At 36.5% G+C, this 19,389-nt stretch overlaps 1 protein-coding gene across 1 annotated transcript; it reads left to right on the top strand.

Moving 5' to 3' along the window:
- The first annotated feature begins 10,738 nt into the window (after window positions 1-10,738).
- LOC127134294 (uncharacterized) lies at window positions 10,739-15,467 on the top strand. Its single transcript, XM_051061793.1, has 3 exons — window positions 10,739-11,473; window positions 11,618-12,362; window positions 14,112-15,467. The coding sequence occupies exons 1-3, from the start codon at window positions 11,106-11,108 to the stop codon at window positions 15,165-15,167; spliced, it is 2,169 nt and encodes a 722-aa protein (XP_050917750.1). The 5' UTR covers window positions 10,739-11,105; the 3' UTR covers window positions 15,168-15,467.
- The last annotated feature ends 3,922 nt before the right edge of the window (window positions 15,468-19,389 follow it).

Here is a 19,389-nt window from a genome sequence, read left to right as displayed (position 1 = left end):
AATATTGAATTATCGAACACCTTATGTGCAATTAATTTCATTTGGAAATATGTATGGTTTTGTTGATCTTCAAATCCAACCGCAATTTAATTGATTGTGATCACCTCAACAAAACCTATTTCAAAAGGTTTATCAAAAACTTATCCAAACATATTGATCGCCCAATCGACAAATTCAACAATTTGCAAGTGAAAAATAAAAGAGAAAGAGAGATAATACATAAGAATTTGTTTAGGCAGTTCCCCAATCGACCTCGCTATGGATACGTCTTCCCTCAATTCGAACTCAAATTGAGATAATGAAATTAACCTTACTTTACAAAAGTAGAATACAAGAGAAATGTAACAATTCAACGCTACAAGCCCTAAGTTTGATGTTGATTCTGACACTTTATCTTCCCTTGATCAAAGCTTGATCAAGTAACCCATCAATGCCAATTTGATTCACCGCCTCACGCTACTCCTTTGCAAGAACCTTTCGTTCTTTAAAGCTTTCACTCGATCGAATCCAAATTATGAATTATTTTAACCCAAAATTTACCAATATGATCCACTATCTCACGCTACTCCTTTGCAAGAACCTATCGTTCTTTAAAGCCTTCACTCGATCAAATCCAAATTGTGTAACCTTGTCCAAAACCTTCAAATCCATAATTGATCTTAAAGGAAAATCCCAACTTGATTTTCTAATTTGAAACTCTCAAAGATCTCAATCCAATTTAAAATTCAACCAACCTAAATTGGATGTTATTAACCGATTATATATGGCACCCAAACAAAGAATGATTATGTGTAGTTTGTTTGTGTATGCATATAATGAGGGTGAAGATGATAAAAACACTTTGAAATCCCAATTTCATGTAGGTTTACTCTAGAACCTTACTAGAAATGAGGCATGTATGGAGTATTTATATGCATACATGTTTGGAGGCAAAAAGAATGCAAAAGGTTTGAAAAATCATGAATTTTTGGAAAAAATACGTTACATGTGTCGACCTATATAAGTCATGTATAGACATGTTCGATGCATGTGTTGACCTATATAGGTCATGAGTAGGCACATCAAATAGATTTTACATGCTTTAAAAATGAGTTACGTGAGTCGACTTGGAAATCAGATGTGTCGACACATAGGAAATTTTTTCTTCTATGTATCGATCTAAAGCACGTATGTGTCGACACATAGATTGTTTTTCCCATAAAAACTTGTTTTTGATGCATAAAACCTTTTCCAACTCATTTCAAAAAAAAATTATGCTTCATAATGCTAAGATGCACATTGAGACCCAGAGGATACCATCCAATATACATAAACGCTAGAGTATCCTAGTTTTGACATCATACAAAATACATCTAACGGAAAGTTGCACTCACAATATCCACATCTACCAGAGCGAGTCATTCTCCAGTTCGAGTATCTACAGGGTATTCCTAAAGCCCCCACCGTTGCTCCTCCTCCTAAACTCTAACACTGAGATGCTGATAAGATATTTGCGGAGTAGCGCGTTCATCTGATCCTAGAGTGCCAGCTATTCAACACAAAGTATTGCATACAACTACATCCAATGATTTTTTTAGAGTGTCAAATCCTTAAATGACATCACATGTAGAGGGAGAGTCATCTAGGACAATTCATCAAGAGACATTAGAAGAGGAGTAGGCTAGGGCAGACCATGTGTTGATGTGTTGCTGATATGTGAGTGTATTGTGACTATTGGGATAACCGACATATAAAAAGGAGAGTTTCAGAAAGGCACTCCTGGAGGGCCACTATATAGGCCATGATTGTAGAGGCATGACATGCCCTGCAGTACAGGAGGCAGAGGAGGAACTGAAGGGTCAAATATACTCAGTAGTTGATTTTTTTTTGTATTACGATAATTTGTATTTTGAATTGTATTTTGCGAACATGGTATGATTTGCATTTTGACTTAACATATAATATTTTGCTTCAATCACATAAGTGAGTGGTTTAATTAAATAACAATTATGTATACTTTGCATAAATAACTTAAAATATAAGGTTTATTAAAATATGCAAAATTCATAACAAAACTACTGATCAGAAGAGAAATGTATTGTCTCGAGGGTTAATACAGAAGTTAATTTTCGTATTATCCATCGATAGTTGTGAAAGAAACACATTATCACGAGTTTTAAATGTGTCTAAAGGTTACTTCCTCCGTACCATAATGAATGAACAATTTAGAATAAAATAGTGTCCCAAAATGAATGATTCATTTCAATTTACAATGCAAATTAATTTCCTTTTTTCAATTTTACCGTTTAATCATTACTATTTTTATCATCCAAATACTTGATAATGAATAATTTGGTAAAAATATCATTATCTCTATTTCATTATTATACTTTTTTTTAATCGGTGTAAAATAATCAATTAAATTACTCATTATAAAATAGATAGAGTAATTCAAAGAATTTTTTTTTTAAATATCCAGATTTTTAAAATTTTTTTCAAAAATACACCATTTTTCCAAAAAATTATAAAAATGGCCATTTTTGGCCCTAAAATGAACCTAGGCGCCACCCTAGTTGGCGCCTACCCTTAAGGGGTAGGGCAAGTCGCCACTAGGAGTGGCGCCTACCCTTAAAATATATATATATATATATATTTTTTAATATGTTTTAATTTTTTTTTTAAATTAGTTTTAATTTAATAGTTTATATTTATTATAAATTATAATAATTTATATAATTTACAAGATATATATATATATATATATATATATATATATATATATATATATATATATATATATATATATATATAAATTTAATTTATAAGTAATTAATAGTATTTATAAATTTTTGGAAATTCTAATTCAATTTAATACATGTAAATAAATAATATTTTGTATAGATTAAACAATATATTTATATTAAAATAATACACAAGACAAATATTATAAAGATATGATTAAAATGCATTATTACATATGATGTGGTCCCTGGTACGATCCGCACGGGGGAGGTCTAATTACTCGCCTAGACGGTTCACGTGGTGGTGGTGCTTCCCTATTACCACCCCTAGTCCTAACACGTCCCCTTTCCGTTTGCCGTTGTGGTTGGGTCGAAGTCCCTTCAGTGCTGTAGGAAAGACGGGTCCCCTCTGCGCCCTCAAAGCTTTGTCTCGGTGGGACGAACTGACTATTGTTGGGTGCGCCCTCGAAATGTGGTATTTGGTAGTTTAGGGTTGAATCGGGTTGGCCAAAGAACAATGTTTGTTGTGGTGTGTAGTAGTCTTGTTGGTAATCCTCTTGTATACCCGTGTCGGGGCTAGGTGGAGGACTGGAAGAGCTCGGGACATTGTCATGATGGAAGTGTTGGGATTGGTGATGTGGGGGGATTGATATTGTGGTAGGTGTTGGGACTGTTGATGGTGGTGGGAATGTTGAGGTTGGTGTTGGTAATCTTCATGGTATTGGGGTTGAGTTTGTGGTATGTATTGTTGATTTGGTTGGGGGGTGGACATGTGTTGAGGTGGTTGTTGTTGGTAATACGGTGGTGGTGGCTGTTGTTGGTAATAAGGTGGTGGTGGTTGTTGTTGGTAATATGGTGGTTGTTGTTGTTGGTAATACTGTGGTGGTTGTTGTTGTTGGGAATATTGTGGTGGTTGTTGTTGTTGGAAGTATGGTTGTTGCATCCGGGGATCGTCCAAGTAGAACGGGTCAGACACAATCATTTCTGGATTTGTATTTGCTCTATACCAATCCACATATTCCCTTGTCGGCTTCATTTCGTTGGGCGCCACCGGAAATTGGAGAACATAGTGGGCACGGTCTTTCCACATTTTACGAAACTCCTTAGCAAATTCCTTCCAATGTTGGGCATACCACTGGTGACTGACTTTTTTTAGATGCCAAGGTTCCAAAGACATAGGGGGCCTGGGATTTCTTGATGCATTCCGAATTGCAGCTTGACACGGTCACTTTGGTGCATCTCCACAGTGGTGAACCGCATTATGGCCGTTTTTGCTGTCCAAACAGCTGCATCTTCGGGGTTGGGTTGATGTTCCAATCCCAAATATGGCCTCCAAATAAACTGCAAAGAAAAAAGCAAATATGTTATTTATTGAGAATGCATGATATTAATAAATCAGTTAGAAGATGAGTGATTTAGTGGTAATACATCTTGTGCTCGGAGACGATCCAAGAGTTGGCGATAAAATATAATTTTATTTTTGGGGGTAAGACTGTAATCCAGTCCGGTTATAATGAACCTAAACAAAAAAAGATAAATAATATTATTTACAAATATTTATAGAATAGGTGTACAAAATGAAATAACATCGAAAATTTACCTTGTTGCGTAGGGGAAAGAGTAGACGTTAGGATTTTCTGGGGCTAGCCTCGACAATCTCCACCACCCCCATGTTTGGAGCAAAAAAGCACATCCAGAAAATGTACAGTGCTCATTTTGTGCATTTTTACACAAAGAGCTATATAGGAATGCCAGTACAGCAGAACCCCAACTATACATGCTTATTCTATCAATGTCCTCGAGCAAACTCAAGTACATAAAGTTTATGCTATTTCCCGTCCCTTCGGGAAATAGCAAGTTCCCAAACAATAACATAATGTAAACCCGGGTTTTTATGACTTTTCTTGTTCGGACGAATCCTCAGTCAAAGTTATGGAGTCGTGGTACAATTGGAGGCTGGATAGTTTAATACCCTGACCCCTAGCTTTTGCAGACCCCTCACCCTCGACCAGATCTACCCCCAACATTTGAACACATATTTGGTTTGGCTGTTGAACATTTCCAGTCACAGGCTTACCATCTATTCTAAGACCCAAAAGCATGTACACGTCCTCTAGTGTGACGGTACATTCACCAGTTGGTAGGTGAAAAGTGTGTGTTTCTGGTCTCCAACGTTCACACAGAGCAAGAATAAATTTGACATCAATTGTGGCATTTACGACATGCATAACATGACCGAAACCTGCACGCTCTATGTAAGGTACGCACCATGGGTCTGGATAAGGCATAGGGTGTGAACGTTGACGAAATTTCTTGGGATCCTTTAAAAACAAACAATATAAACAATCATTAGATTGGACATTTAAAAAACAAATTACAAACATACGAAAGAGGCAATGTTCGAGAAAAACTTACGAATGAGGCAATGTTTGCCCTAGTGCCTCTATGTTCTTGGCCCATGGTAAGAAGAGACATGACTGCAATGTAGAACGAAGCTTGGTGGATGAGAAGTTTCGCCGGAGTTCTCTGAATAAAAGTGTTAGTGGTTGATGAAAACTTGCAAGAATGACCTTCTATTTATACTCGTTTTCAAGTAGATTGAATATGCAAAAATGTGACAAGTGTAAGGCATGCGTGGGAATCTTGTAGCTAGGTGGGAATCTGATGATGCAAAGGTGTGACACGTGTGAGGCATGCGTGGGAATCTTGCAGAATAGGTGCAGGCTAGGTGGTAGTGTTGGCATGCATTGGTGCAGATTAGGTTGCACTTGTCTTGTCTTGGGGAAGACTTGGTGGGAATCTGATGATGCAAAGGTGTGACACGTGTGAGGCATGCGTGGGAATCTTGCAGAATAGATGCAGGCTAGGTGGTAGTGTTGGCATGCATTGGTGCAGATTAGGTTGCACTTGTCTTGTCTTGGGGAAGACTTGGTGGGAATCTGATGATGCAAAGGTGTGACACGTGTGAGGCATGCGTGGGAATCTTGCAGAATAGGTGCAGGCTAGGTGGTAGTGTTAGCATGCATTGGTGCAGATTAGGTTGCACTTGTCTTGTCTTGGGGAAGACTTGGTGGGAATCTGATGATGCAAAGGTGTGACACGTGTGAAGGATGCGTGGGAATCTTGCAGAATAGGTGCAGGCTAGGTGGTAGTGTTGGCATGCATTGGTGCAGATTAGGTTGCACTTGTCTTGTCTTGGGGAAGACTTGGTGGGAATCTGATGATGCAAAGGTGTGACACGTGTGAGGCATGCGTGGGAATCTTGCAGAATAGGTGCAGGCTAGGTGGTAGTGTTGGCATGCATTGATGCAGATTAGGTTGCACTTGTCTTGTCTTGGGGAAGACTTGGTGGGAATCTGATGATGCAAAGGTGTGACACGTGTGAGGCATGCGTGGGAATCTTGCAGAATAGGTGCAGGCTAGGTGGTAGTGTTGGCATGCAAAGGTGTGACACGTGTGAGGCATGCGTGGGAATCTTGCAGACTTGGTGGTGAATACTTTTGATGGATGGGCATGCGTGGGAATCTCTGAGACCAAGTTCATGCAGCTCCACCTAGCCTGCAAGATTATCACCAAACTTTGCATGCGTTGCTCCTACCCAAATTTTTGCATGTTTTACACGTGTCCAAGTTTTGCATGCGTTGCTCTTGGGGAAGGCTTGGTTGAAGACATGCATGTAAAGATGTGATACTTATTCTTGCAGTATAAATATTCACACACATTTTCACAAAGGTATTCACAATATCTTCACAGCAATCTTCAAAAAATCTTCACATATATCTTCACAATATCTTCACAAAACCTTCACATAACATGGCATCTTCATCACAATACAAAATCAAAGCTCACGTCAATGGTGAGACTTATGAATGTGATATGTCTGGCTTCCTATTTAGAAACACCGAATGCACTCGTTTTTGTCTAAATAGAGGAGCTGACTTCTCTTATCTGAAAAGGAAGATTGAGTCCAAACTAAGACAACCCGTGTCCCAAATTTTTTATCAACAACCTTTTTTTTTCAGAAAATAACTCTGTCAAGTTTTATAAGTCATTGATACAAAATGACATGGAGACACAATACATGTTTCGTAACCATGAGTATTCTGGTTACGAATACATAGTGTTGTACATTGTGTTGGAACAACTTCAACAAGCTCAGAATATTCAGTCACAGGTTATTGATCCTGTGATTGATGACGAACAAGATGTTGAGCACCACGTTGAAGACGATGTGGTTGATGATGCAGAAGACGTGGTTGATGACTTGGTGAACCGTGATTCTGAAGACGAAGACCAAGTTCAAATACCTATAGCGCAACGCTACTCACCGCCTGCGCACTTCACAACCCTTAACTTGGGCGAGGATGAGCCCTCATCAGATATGTTCTACAACCCATATATGAGGTCTGATGAGGAGTTAAAGAAGGGTGACCAATTTCGGACCAAGGAAGAGTGTCTGTTAGCAATAAAGAACTGGCACTTGAAAAACTATGTTGACTACGATGTTATCAAATCAAATCCGGAAAGATACGTTATTGTATGCAAAAATCCGGAGTGTGGGTATAGGTTGATGGCATCGTACAAGAAGAAACATAATGCGTGGGTGATAGGGTCCATTTCCCAAACTCACACTTGCGTCAACACCAACATGGCACAGGATCATCGCAAACTTAGCCATGATGTGATCTGCCATTCCATATTACCTCTAGTTGAGGCTGACCCGTCACTGAAGGTCAAAACTATTATCTCCCATTGTGTAGCTGTTTTCAAATATACACCGTCATACAGAAAGGCTTGGTTAGCGAAAACCAAGGCAATTGAACTAGTATACGGTAATTGGGAGGAATCATACAAACAACTTCCGCGCTACCTGGCTGCACTACGATTGTATTCACCTGGGACAGTTTCTATAATGGAGACCTTGCCGGCACAATCCCCTGACGGAACTCGTCTAGAAGGTAATGGAATATTCCATAGACTTTTCTGGGCATTCCGTCCCTGCATCATCGGTTTCACATTCTGCAAACCACTTGTTCAAGTCGATGGAACTTGGCTGTATGGGAAATACAAAGGATCGTTACTGATGGCGGTCGCACAAGATGGAAATTCTAATATTTTCCCAATAGCCTTTGCATTGGTTGAAGGAGAAACGACTGCTGCTTGGAGTTTCTTCCTTAAGAATCTCCGATCGCACGTGACTCCACAAGCTGGCATCTGTGTGATTTCTGACAGGCACGCTTCAATAGACAATGCATACAATAATCCAGCAAATGGTTGACATGACCCCCCGTCTACGCATGTCTACTGCATCAGGCATATTGCTCAAAATTTTATGTGGGAGTTCAAGAATAACTTCTTGAAGAAACATTTGATAAACACGGGGTATGCATTAAACCAACCTGGATTCCAATACTACCGCCGGGAAATAGTGTTGGCAAATTCTGATGCAGGGAGGTGGATCGATAATATCGACAGAGCGAAGTGGACTAGATCATACGACGATGGGGTGAGGTGGGGCCACATGACAACAAATCTTGTGGAATCAATGAATGGCGTCTTTAAGGGCATATGTAACCTCCCGGTAACCGCTTTGGTGAGTGCGACCTATTTTCGGATGGCAACATTGTTCGTAACAAGAGGGAAGCGCTGGCATGAAGTGTTACAGACGAGTCAAGTATATAGTGATGCCTGCATAAAGTTTATGAGGCAGGAATCTGCCAAAGCCAGCAACCGTCGGGTTACGGAATTCGACCGCCATGGCCACACTTTTAGTGTCAAGGAAACAATTGACCACAACCAGGGGCTGCCCAGACAAGAGTATAAGGTCCTAATACCAGACCGTTGGTGCGACTGTGGTCAATTTCAGGCCTATCGAATGCCTTGTTCCCATGTCATTGCAACATGTTCACACAGCCACTTCGATGCATTATCGCTAGTGTCTCCCATCTACAAAGTTGCAACATTGCTAAATGTATACGACAATCCCTTTCCGGTGGTAGCATTGGAGGCATATTGGCCAGAGTATGACGGGGAAATTGTTTGGCACAACGAATCGATACGGCGGAATAAAAGTGGTCGCCCAAATAGCAGGCGCATTAGAACTGAAATGGACGTCGCAGAAAAGATGCAGAGGAAGTGTAGCATATGTAGACAACTAGGGCATAATAAGAACAAATGTCCATATCGTGGATCTAGTTCCACAACTTAGTTTTCATATTCATAAATCTGTGTACCAATGCTATTTATCATTAAAGTTTACTTTTTATTCCAAATAGAAGATGACATTTGAACAACAAACACAAACATCTAACATTACAACATCAATTACTAAAACAAAAACAAATACTGGAACAAAAACAAGTACTAAAACAAGAACAAGTACTAGAACAATAACAAATACAACAACAACATGACAAACAACCATTAAAATCTAAGAAATTACAACAGTTAACACTATGTCGTCTGATCCATGCATCATTTGGATGCAATCAATGTCGCTTTCAACTTCAACCCACCAACGTATCGTTTCTCCAGTTTCAAATGACAACCTTGTTCTAAGCCTCTGAATCCTTCTGATGACTTCACCAGGTTGGTAATCTCCCTCTAACCAAGACATCAAGGACCTTTTTAGTTGGTCCAACGAACGGATGTTCCAAAATTTCATCTCCATTGGGGGTTTCACAGGCGAGAAAATAACATGCCCATCCCTTTTTAAGATTACTGCTTCAGGATCCGGGCGCCTTGATGATGTTCGCTGCCATGACGACGGTCTTGGGGATGCCATGAACTCAACTTGATAGAGAAAGTGATAGGAAATAGTGGTGAAGAAAATGCAAGGAAATAACACTTTATTTATAGGAAAAGATCTGGGTTGTACACCAATCTACTTAACCCTAATTAGTGTCGCACTTGATTAATTAGTCTTATGCAGAATTAGGGTTTGAATTAGGTCATAACTACCAAACTCTAATTATAACCGATCAATAAACCCTAATTATAATTGATTAATTAACCTTAACATGATTAACCCTAAATCTCCATAAAATTTATAAATAATATTAATTACTTAAAAATTAATTTAATATATTTATAAATTAATATATATATATATATATATATATATATATAAATAAAATATATATATATATATATATATATATATATATATATAAATAATAATATATATATATATATATATATATATATATATATATATCTTGTAAATAATTTTATTTATATATATGTATTAATATAATTTATAATAAATATAAATTAATAAATTAAAAAAAAACATATTAAAAAAAGGAAAAAAAAAATTTAAGGGTAGGCGCCACTCCTAGTGGCGACTTGCCCTACCCCTTAAGGGTAGGCGCCAACTAGGGTGGCGCCCACATACAAAAATAGGGCAAAAAATGCCCATTTATGTAATTTTTTGGAAAAATGGGGTATTTTTGAAATTTTTTTAAAAAATCTGAATATTTTAAAAAAAAAATCTAATTCAAAATTAAACACACGGACTCACCCTTCTAGATTAATTTCCATACTATTTTTTAATAAAATAGAACTGACTCATTTATAATATATTTTTTAATGTATATAGGAGGCGCACTATTATAAAGACATTTTAAATTTTTTAATAGTTGCTCTTCACTATTAAAAAGATGGAAATAGCAATCCCTAAAGAATTCCAAGCCAAATATTTACGGAAAACTCAAAGGGAGAAACAGGGGAAGTTATATTAATCTCCTAAAGAATCCTAAGCTAAATATATTTAAGTAAAACTCAAAGGAGAAATAGGGAAAATTAAATTTTGCGGTCAGTATCTCACAAGAAAATCCAGACCCTCAAACTCACTTTCGTGACTAATTCAATTAAAGTAAAGCGCCTTAGGGATCAGGCCCGTGTACCACAACAACAACGAAGACAATAGTGCAAAGTGTTGGCACATTACAATTTTTTTTACAAGATTGACACATTACATTATTACAACACACATACATATAAACCACACCAACTTCACACTCCAAACATACACCATTCCTTTCTAAGTTCTCACCCAACCCAAACAAACACAACAATAAAAATTCAAAACCCTCTTATCTCATGAACTCTCAAGATTTTCCCAAAACAAAATTAACACCAACACCAACATAAAGACTAGTAAGACCAAACAATAATTATATAACATGTTAGATTTAAGATTTAATTATGTAATTACCATCCTTTTAAATTAAAAATTATTATTATTATTATTTATTTTTTGAAAATAAAATAAAATAAAATTAAGAGGTGTGAGAAAAGGAAGCAAGAAGGTCCTCATAGGAGAAGCAGTTTATGGTTAAATGAAAACCAATCTCTTTTTATTTCATTTTTTTCTCATATGATATGGAAAACCACCAAAACCAAAACAAAAACCTAAACCAAGACCACCACCACCAACACCATGCTTGGGGCACGTGGGAAGAGCTTTTACTAGCCTGCGCCGTCAACCGCCATGGCTTCAAAGACTGGGACACAGTCGCCATGGAGGTCCAGTCACGAACCAACCGCCCCACGCTCCTCGCCACCGCACACCACTGCGAACAAAAATTTCACGATCTAAGCCGTCGATTCACAGACGACGTTCCTCCGCCGCAACAGAATGGGGACGCCGCCGCCATCAATTCCGATCATGTCCCCTGGCTTGACAAATTGCGGAAACAACGTGTTGCTGAGCTCCGGCGTGATGTCCAACGCAGCGACGTCTCCATTTTGTAAATCTCTCTGTTTCTCTCTCTATATGTATATATCTCTCTGTGTACATAAATAATTTTCTCTCTCTAGAAATTTATAATACTTTATTTTAGTTTATTTATTTATTTTTTAGATCTAATTTTAGTTCTTTTATCTTTTTCAAGGTCGTTGCAGTTGCAGGTAAAGAAGTTGGAGGAAGAGAAAGCGAAGGAAAATGACGGAGAAGAAGATAAAGAACCAGATCTGGCGGTTACCGGCGAGGAAGAGCGGTCGGAAAAAGACAAAAACGGTGGAGAAATGGAAGAGGCTAAACCAGCGAATTCAGAACCGGATATTCGCCGGCTTGACGAAAGCACAACTAATACTGATAAGGTGTTACCAACAACAGGGGATGAATCGGACCGAGACAATCAATCGGTTAATGAGTCGAACTCAACCGGTTCGAGGTTCGATGCAGCGAAAACCGGTGAGGTTGATGTAAAAATAGAACCCGGTCCGGTTCCAGTTCATTCCGGTTTGAAAGAACCGGATCAGACCGCGAGAAAGAAAAAATCGGTTGAAGAGGAATCGAATAACGGAAGCTATGATAACGAGGCTAAAGTTCTTACGTGTGAGTCGGTTCCTCCGAGTGAAGAGAGGAAGGTGGAGGGTGACTCGTCCGAGTTGCATGACTCTGTGACTCACTCGGAGGAGGGAGGGACGAGGGAAAGCAGCGAGGTGCAGAGTTCTTCGAGTTTGGCGAAATCGAGGAAGTCGCGGCGGAAGAAGGAGGTTTCGGGCGGAGAAGTTTTGCCAGAGAACGAGGACGTAGTAGCGATGGTGAAATCGGAACCGTTGGTTGACGTCTTGGAGATGATTAAAAGACATGAAAATTTTTCATTATTTGAGCGCCGTCTCGAGAAAAATCAGGTACTACAATTTTTCTTATGCATGGACTAATTTGGTATTTCAAATTTTTTCAAAAATTTGAAAATTATACATTTTTAATATACACTTCAAAGTAATCCATTTATTATTTTTATTATCGTATTAAAAGTTTTGAAAATTCGTAAAATAAAACTTAACAAAAATTAATTGGATACAATATTAAATTTCTTACCGGGACAAAAGTTGTGAGGACAATGAAATCGTTAAAATAATTATGTTTATATATTCAAAAACATTTCATATTATCATATGGGCGAAAACGTTATTTTTGTGTAAGGCTCTATCTCTATTCTTTGTTAGTATTTTTTTTTCAACAATCCAAAAATGTTTTTTTTATATATAAAAAAAGAAAAGGTTCTTTTATAATGTTAATTACTTTATACTATAAAATGTACTATTATAATATAAATGTCAATAAGTTCACAAATATTTTTTAATTATAATAATTTTAAAATATTATTTGGAATATATAATTTCTTTATATATTATTCTTAAGAGTTTAATTGATGTATATTGTGAGATAATTTAATTTATGCGTGAATCAAACTACTTGATATTTATTAGAATATAAAAATTAATATATTACTCACTCTATCTCACAACGAGAACAAGTGACCCTGTTTGATGATTTCACAAAGTGCATAAATATTTTAACGAAAGTATTCATTATAATAAAAAAATATAATTAAAAAAAAATTAATTTATATTGCAAATTGAAATATGGATTTCATTTGAAACACTCTTATTTTGCAAATGAATCATGGTGGGACACGGAGAGTAATAAGATATGATTGAACCTTTTTCTGATGTTAAATACTAATTAAATTTTATTGTTAAATAGATAGTTGATTCTCAAAATTTTATCTAGATTTTCTTTCAAAGGAAAACGTTGATTTTTTCTTAATTTTATTTTAGCAGCAGAATGATTAAAATTATAGTTTAGTAAAAAGCATGTGCATCTTGTGAGTCCAGGATTGGGTGCATCTACATGCAAAGTGGGTAAAGATTTTTCACGGCCCAAATTCCGAAGCCCAAGAGCTTGTTTAATCTTGGGCTGCTACAAAATCCAATATGATCCAAAATTATTTTCTTCGACATTAAAACCAAAATTATTGCTACTTCTTAAACCTGACGAAAATATCAATACTCCCCTTTATTATGCCTGGCGGTGGTGATGTGTTTGTTCATAAGTCGTAATCATCCACCTGTGTCTTTTCTGAAAATAAATTTGAACGCCTATTTCCTTGACTAAGTAGATTTATTTTTTTCCCATTCCGTCACATTTTATTTTATTTGAGTTTGACATAATTTTTAAATTTTTTTTAATATTAATAAGTTTTATTTTTTTAAATTTTTGTATTAATAATAATTTGTGAAATAGCTTGATGTTTTGTTAAATTATGCCTTAACGTTCATTTTCAAAAAACACGAGAATTTATCATTTCCTCAATGTCTTGGTCAAATAAAAAGTGTGCGTTAGATGGAAACGTTATATGCTGTTAATGCTGTCAATGCTCAAATTTAATATAAAAAATATCAGACCGATAGTGGAATTAAAAATGGGCCCTATCTTTTTTGAGCTCATTTCTTCTTTGTCCCTTTGCACGTCGTTTCTCGTTTAAACTATAAAAAGCAAAGTCTTACATGTGCCTTTTGGGTATGGTAAACTGGACATGCCCCTGAAATTATGAACATTTTGCAAAAAATATTTCTTGTGTTTTTTGGTGGCAGGATTTGGATAGATACAAAGACATTGTGAGACAGCACCTGGACTTGGAAACCATACATTCGAGACTCCAAAAGGGTCACTATTCCTCATGCACTAACACATTCTTCCGTGACCTCCTCCTCCTCTTCACCAACGCCACTGTTTTCTTCCATCATGACTCAACCGAATCACGCGCGGCGCAGCAGCTGATTCGCCTTGTCATTGCTGAGATGAGAAGCTGCAGCCGAACACAGTCTGACCCTATCACACAGAAGAACGATTCACTTCCTCCGAACCCACCATTATCCAAACCAGATTCTGTTCTTCCCAAGCACAAATCCTCTGCTCCTATCATAGTTTGCCGCAAACGCAGTTCAATCTCAGTTAAACCGTCCACATCCACCTTTAGCCAAAAGGGTGATCAGTCCATCCAGAATGACAAGAAGGAAAGATCATCTTCAGATACCAAACCAACCTTGAAACAGAGTTATTCTGAGACAGACGAAGACGAGCCTCCCAAGGCCAAGGAAAAGCCTGTCACTGGAGCCAGAAGCAGAAGAAGCAGCAAAAGCCACAACAGTAACACTGGCGATAAGAAACCACTCTCTAACTCCACACATAAAACAGGGTCCTCAGCAAACAAGCCTGTTGAGACCCCAAAATTGGATAAGAACAAAGCAGAAGGGGTGTCAGACAAGAAGAAGAACGCAGCCGCCGATTTCTTGAAGAGAATAAAGCGAAATGCATCAGCGGAGGTGATGAGAAGTGGTGGTAGTGGTGGAGGAGGAAGTAGTGGCAGCAGTAAGGGTGGTGGAGGTGGTTCTAATATGAAAGATCAGAAGAAAATAGTGAACAGTGGAAAAGGGGAGAAAGGGAAAGAAAGATCTTCAAGGTATGACGATGGAGGAGGATCAGGGTCAGGGGATAAGAGGAATAAGAATATTGAGCACAGCTCTCAGTCGAGGCGGAGTGTTGGGAGACCTCCAAAGAAATCGGAAACCAATGTCGTTAAGCGCGGAAGGGAAAGTAGTGCAAGTGGTGGGAAAGATAAGCGACCGAAAAAACGTTCAAAGAAATGATTTTCAGTTTCTTAGTTAGTTCTTCTTTCCCCTGTATATTATTGTTAAAGCATGTGTTTGTTCTATTATATTATTTATTCTGATAATTTATTGGTCACAGCCTGTAGTCAGTTCCTAGGTAAAATGTAACTGTTTTTCATTTGGGCTAAAGCTTGTAACAACATTGTAGTACTCAGGCACAATGCTTTTCTTGATTTTTGTTTAACAGGAAAGCATAGCCAGTGCTTATGCTCGTGGATCTTGATCTGTTTCTTTTTGGACATGTATATTCAAGTGCTCTGCTTCTTCTGTTTTGGGTCATTCAATCTTCATATACATCCATTATTTTGAGACCTGTTAATTCCATGTTGTTTTCTTTGCATTGGGATTTTCTGTTAACATTGTGGTCCAACTATTAACTCATTGGTGTCGACAAACCTGCCCTAATAATTTTTTTGACCTATTGAATAACCCAATACTAGTATATAAGAGGAATAAAGCTCCTCCAATTCACGAAATGAAAACGAAAATCAATGGTTCTTTCAAGTGAAAATTTGTGGTTCTCGTTTCAAATTTTGGATGATTGAATCGATAAAAAAACAAATCTTTCCACGTGAGGTAGATTTTGATGACTCAAAGGTTTGGTGTGAACCTTACCATTTACATGTAGTAACTTCCACTAGACTACGACGGACACCAAACCCTAATCTCCTTAAGCATGGAAACCAAACACGGCAGTGATAGATGATGCTGAAAATAATTTAAGAATATAAATAAATTAAATATAATTTTAAGTGTTGAAGTAATAATTTGAAAATATAAATAATTAAATATGAATAGACACAAACACGATATTTTTCAGTGATGTTCGGGTTGTATTGAGGTATTCTCTTTCCCATGCGAAATGTGTGTGACTAAAATCATCTATGTGCAAATTTCACTTCTTTTTATCTAAATAAATAATTTTCAGGTAAATAATGAGATTCATATAGATATATTTGTTATTTTGATGTTGTCATTTTTTTATAAGTATTTTTTTATAATTATTTTATGTTATTAAATTATGAGTTTGTTCACATGTTTATATATTTCATTGTAAAAAAATTGGATTTGAGTTGTTTTATATATATATATATATATATATATATATATATATATATATATATATATATATATATATATATATATATATATATTCACAAAACAATAATATTGTAAAACTAGTTTAAAATTGCAGAATTGCCAGACCCTTGTATTTTGAAGGTCAAAAGACGTAAGCACAAATCACGGGCACCGGATGATCGGGAGAGGCTAAAAAGATATGAAAAAGTAAACAAAAATAATTATAATATTTTTCCTAATGAATTTTTGAAAAAGCAACTAGACGAAACGTATGCAATAATAGAACAAAACAAAATTAAACGATATGTCATAATGACATTATTTTAAAGAGATGCTATTTTTACACTGCATTTTCATACACCATATCTATACCGTATATGATTATAAGACAAAATGTTGTTGACACAGAAATCTAAGTAGAATGAATTATAAAAAAAAATTAATAGCATGGTGGGAACATATCTTTTCCCTATTTCAAATTGAAACTGAGTTGGTTAATATATCAACATACTTTTGATCACGCATAGAGTTGAGTTGGTTAATTGGGTGAGAAGTGCTTCATATTTAAGGTGATTTATGGATATTGGTTAATTGGGTGACAAGTGCTTCATATTTAATGTGATTTATGGATATTGGTTAATTGGGTGACAAGTGCTTCATATTTAAGGTGATGTTTGGATATATGCTGAATTACTCTAAGATAGGGAACTTAAATCTTCGATAGTTAGAAATATTGAAATATAAAAGTTTGTAGATTGATTTAATGTCTTATATTCCTTTTTATTATAACGGTTTAGGGTTTTGGGAATCTAAATATTCTGTGCAGAATAACTATTCAATCGAGGACAATTGTTTGAATATTTTTCACCATGTGATATATGTTTTTTTATTGGCTTTGATTAGGCACTTTCTTATGAATTATTTATGATTGGACCAAAGATGAAAAAGTGTCGTCTTTAGTCTGACGTCATCAATCCCAACATCACATCAATCAACGTCAAAATTCTCTTTTTTCTTGATCGGAGGGCCGCCATTTTCTCAGAAAGTTGTAGTCTTTAGAAAGTTTCATATTTCGGTTAGACCATGGCCGATTCTTAGACTTGTGTCCAAGCTGGAACAATCAACCCTAAGTTTAGTTCTGTGAGATCAAGTCGAGGGTTTCCTTTGTAATTTTTTAGGATTACATATAATATCATCTAGACATTCGAAACTTCCAATTCTGTCGATATAGTATATATACCCTAGTTATGTCGACTATCATGCACTGTGAAGAGGCTTTCTCCATATTCAGTTGGTTTATTATTGTATGTTTTTATTTTTCTTTGTTCAAGAACTTAAATTTTATTGCTTAGTGACACCCAAGTTAATGACAGTCAGATTTAGGGTTAAAAAATGTGTATCTTGATGTAAAACCTTAATTGACTTTTTATAGTGGAGTTCTAGAGTTCCAAGGAACTATAACCTTCTACGCGAGCAATTGTAAAAAAGGGAATATATGTTAGAAAATTACTCGCATTATGATTTGACAGTGTTGCTCCAATTATTTTCTCCAATCACATGTCCTTCTAGAGAAAGTTCATCTTAGGTTCCGCAATGCTAGAACCTTATTGTAGATAACAACTCTAAAAGGGTGATTCATCTGCCTCACATCATTGTATTAACGTCAATTTCTTGTGATCGTCAAATCTGACAATCCATACGTCTCTTGCTACTCCGCTCCTAAAAGAATATTCATTGGGATGGATCACAACCAATTGGGCCTTGAGATCAGGCAATAACAATTTCCTATAATTTAGGTTTAATGAAGTCGGGGCGTGACTTATTTTTGTATCTCTCGGGGGTTGGTCCATTGGGGCATAACTTGTCATGTGTTTTCCTGTCAATGTCTTTGATCTTGGTTGACTGATCAACGTTTTGATCGATAATACTTACTTGTCATGACTTTACTAATCAAATGAGGGATATTTTGGTCAATCCATCTCTAGATTTTGGCGTATTTTTGTGTTTCCACGTACTTAGTAGACATGTCCTTAGGAGTTCTAGGTTTGAGACATGCTTGATGTTTTCCTTATATACCTAGATGTGATGAATATGGCACGGGGGAGGGTCGTATGATTACTTTAAAACATGAGAAACCTCTTCTTGATGAATCCTTATGGCCCTAGATTACCGACTTTCAGTGTATCTGAATCTTAAGTTTTAAGAGGCCCCTTTATGAATAAGAGCCATCACAACTTACTTCTTCTCTTTGGAACTCTTTGTGGTCTTAGGTTATTCTGAGGTTTTCTTGATTACATCTTCCAAGGTTATTTTATGCGCTGCTAGCTCTCATTTTTTATTGCACTCCTCTGATGGATTTCATTTCTTACTGCTTCAATCATTTATGGGTTGTCATTCTTCCTCTTTATTTTCTTCATGTTTTGTAGCCATGTGTTTTCTATGGGACTATGAGGGTGTTTATCTCTTTATGATAAAACTCATCCCTTTTTTTTCTTTAGCGTTTCTCACATATATGGAGAACCTACTAACATGATATTGAGCCTCACCATGTTGAAAGGGGGGGGGGGGTGAAAGGTCCATGGGAAAATGATGATATTTGACCCATTCCTTTTTTGGCAGGTATTTATGAATGAAGTGCCTCGATTTTCCCTCGAGGATGTTGTTGTGCCCTATAAACTAGAACATATGAAGGACGATGTGCACCTTTTTTTCATTTTGGGTCGAATTCAACTTACTAGATTTGAGTTGGATGCAACTATTCAACCCTCAAATGTATTTTGGTAAGTATACTGAGTGGGAAGTTGTTTTCCCCGATGCAAAAGACTATGTTTATGAGTGGTACCATAACTTCCATTTCCAAATGTATGATGTCACTTTTCCAAGAACACGGGTTCCAATTCCTTTTAATGCGTTCGTGCAACATTTAATGTCGAATATGTTATTGGCTCATTCCAAAATTTACCCCCTTCTTAGGCTTATATTAAAGTTCCAATATCTATCGGGTGTTTCTCAAGGTGAAACCATGGATTTCTGTCTTTTTCAGCATGTTTCACTTATAATGGGAATTCTCTTCGCACACCTAAGTTTTAGTTATCTTTGACCCAGTCATTTTAATCTTCAA

Source organism: Lathyrus oleraceus, chromosome 1, assembly GCF_024323335.1.
Source record: "Lathyrus oleraceus cultivar Zhongwan6 chromosome 1, CAAS_Psat_ZW6_1.0, whole genome shotgun sequence".
NCBI lineage: Eukaryota > Viridiplantae > Streptophyta > Magnoliopsida > Fabales > Fabaceae > Lathyrus > Lathyrus oleraceus.
The sequence above is the reverse complement of the archived record's forward strand: the minus strand, read 5'-3'. Positions and strand labels throughout refer to the sequence as shown.

What these genes read in the sequence shown, in the direction of transcription:
- LOC127134294 (XM_051061793.1), top strand. Translation starts at nt 11,106, where the DNA reads ATGGAAAACCACCAAAACCAAAACAAAAACCTAAACCAAGACCACCAC. An exon ending in CGCAGCGACGTCTCCATTTT is followed by an intron (nt 11,474 to 11,617) that starts GTAAATCTCTCT and finishes ATCTTTTTCAAG; the next exon opens with GTCGTTGCAGTTGCAGGTAA. An exon ending in GCCGTCTCGAGAAAAATCAG is followed by an intron (nt 12,363 to 14,111) that starts GTACTACAATTT and finishes TTTTGGTGGCAG; the next exon opens with GATTTGGATAGATACAAAGA.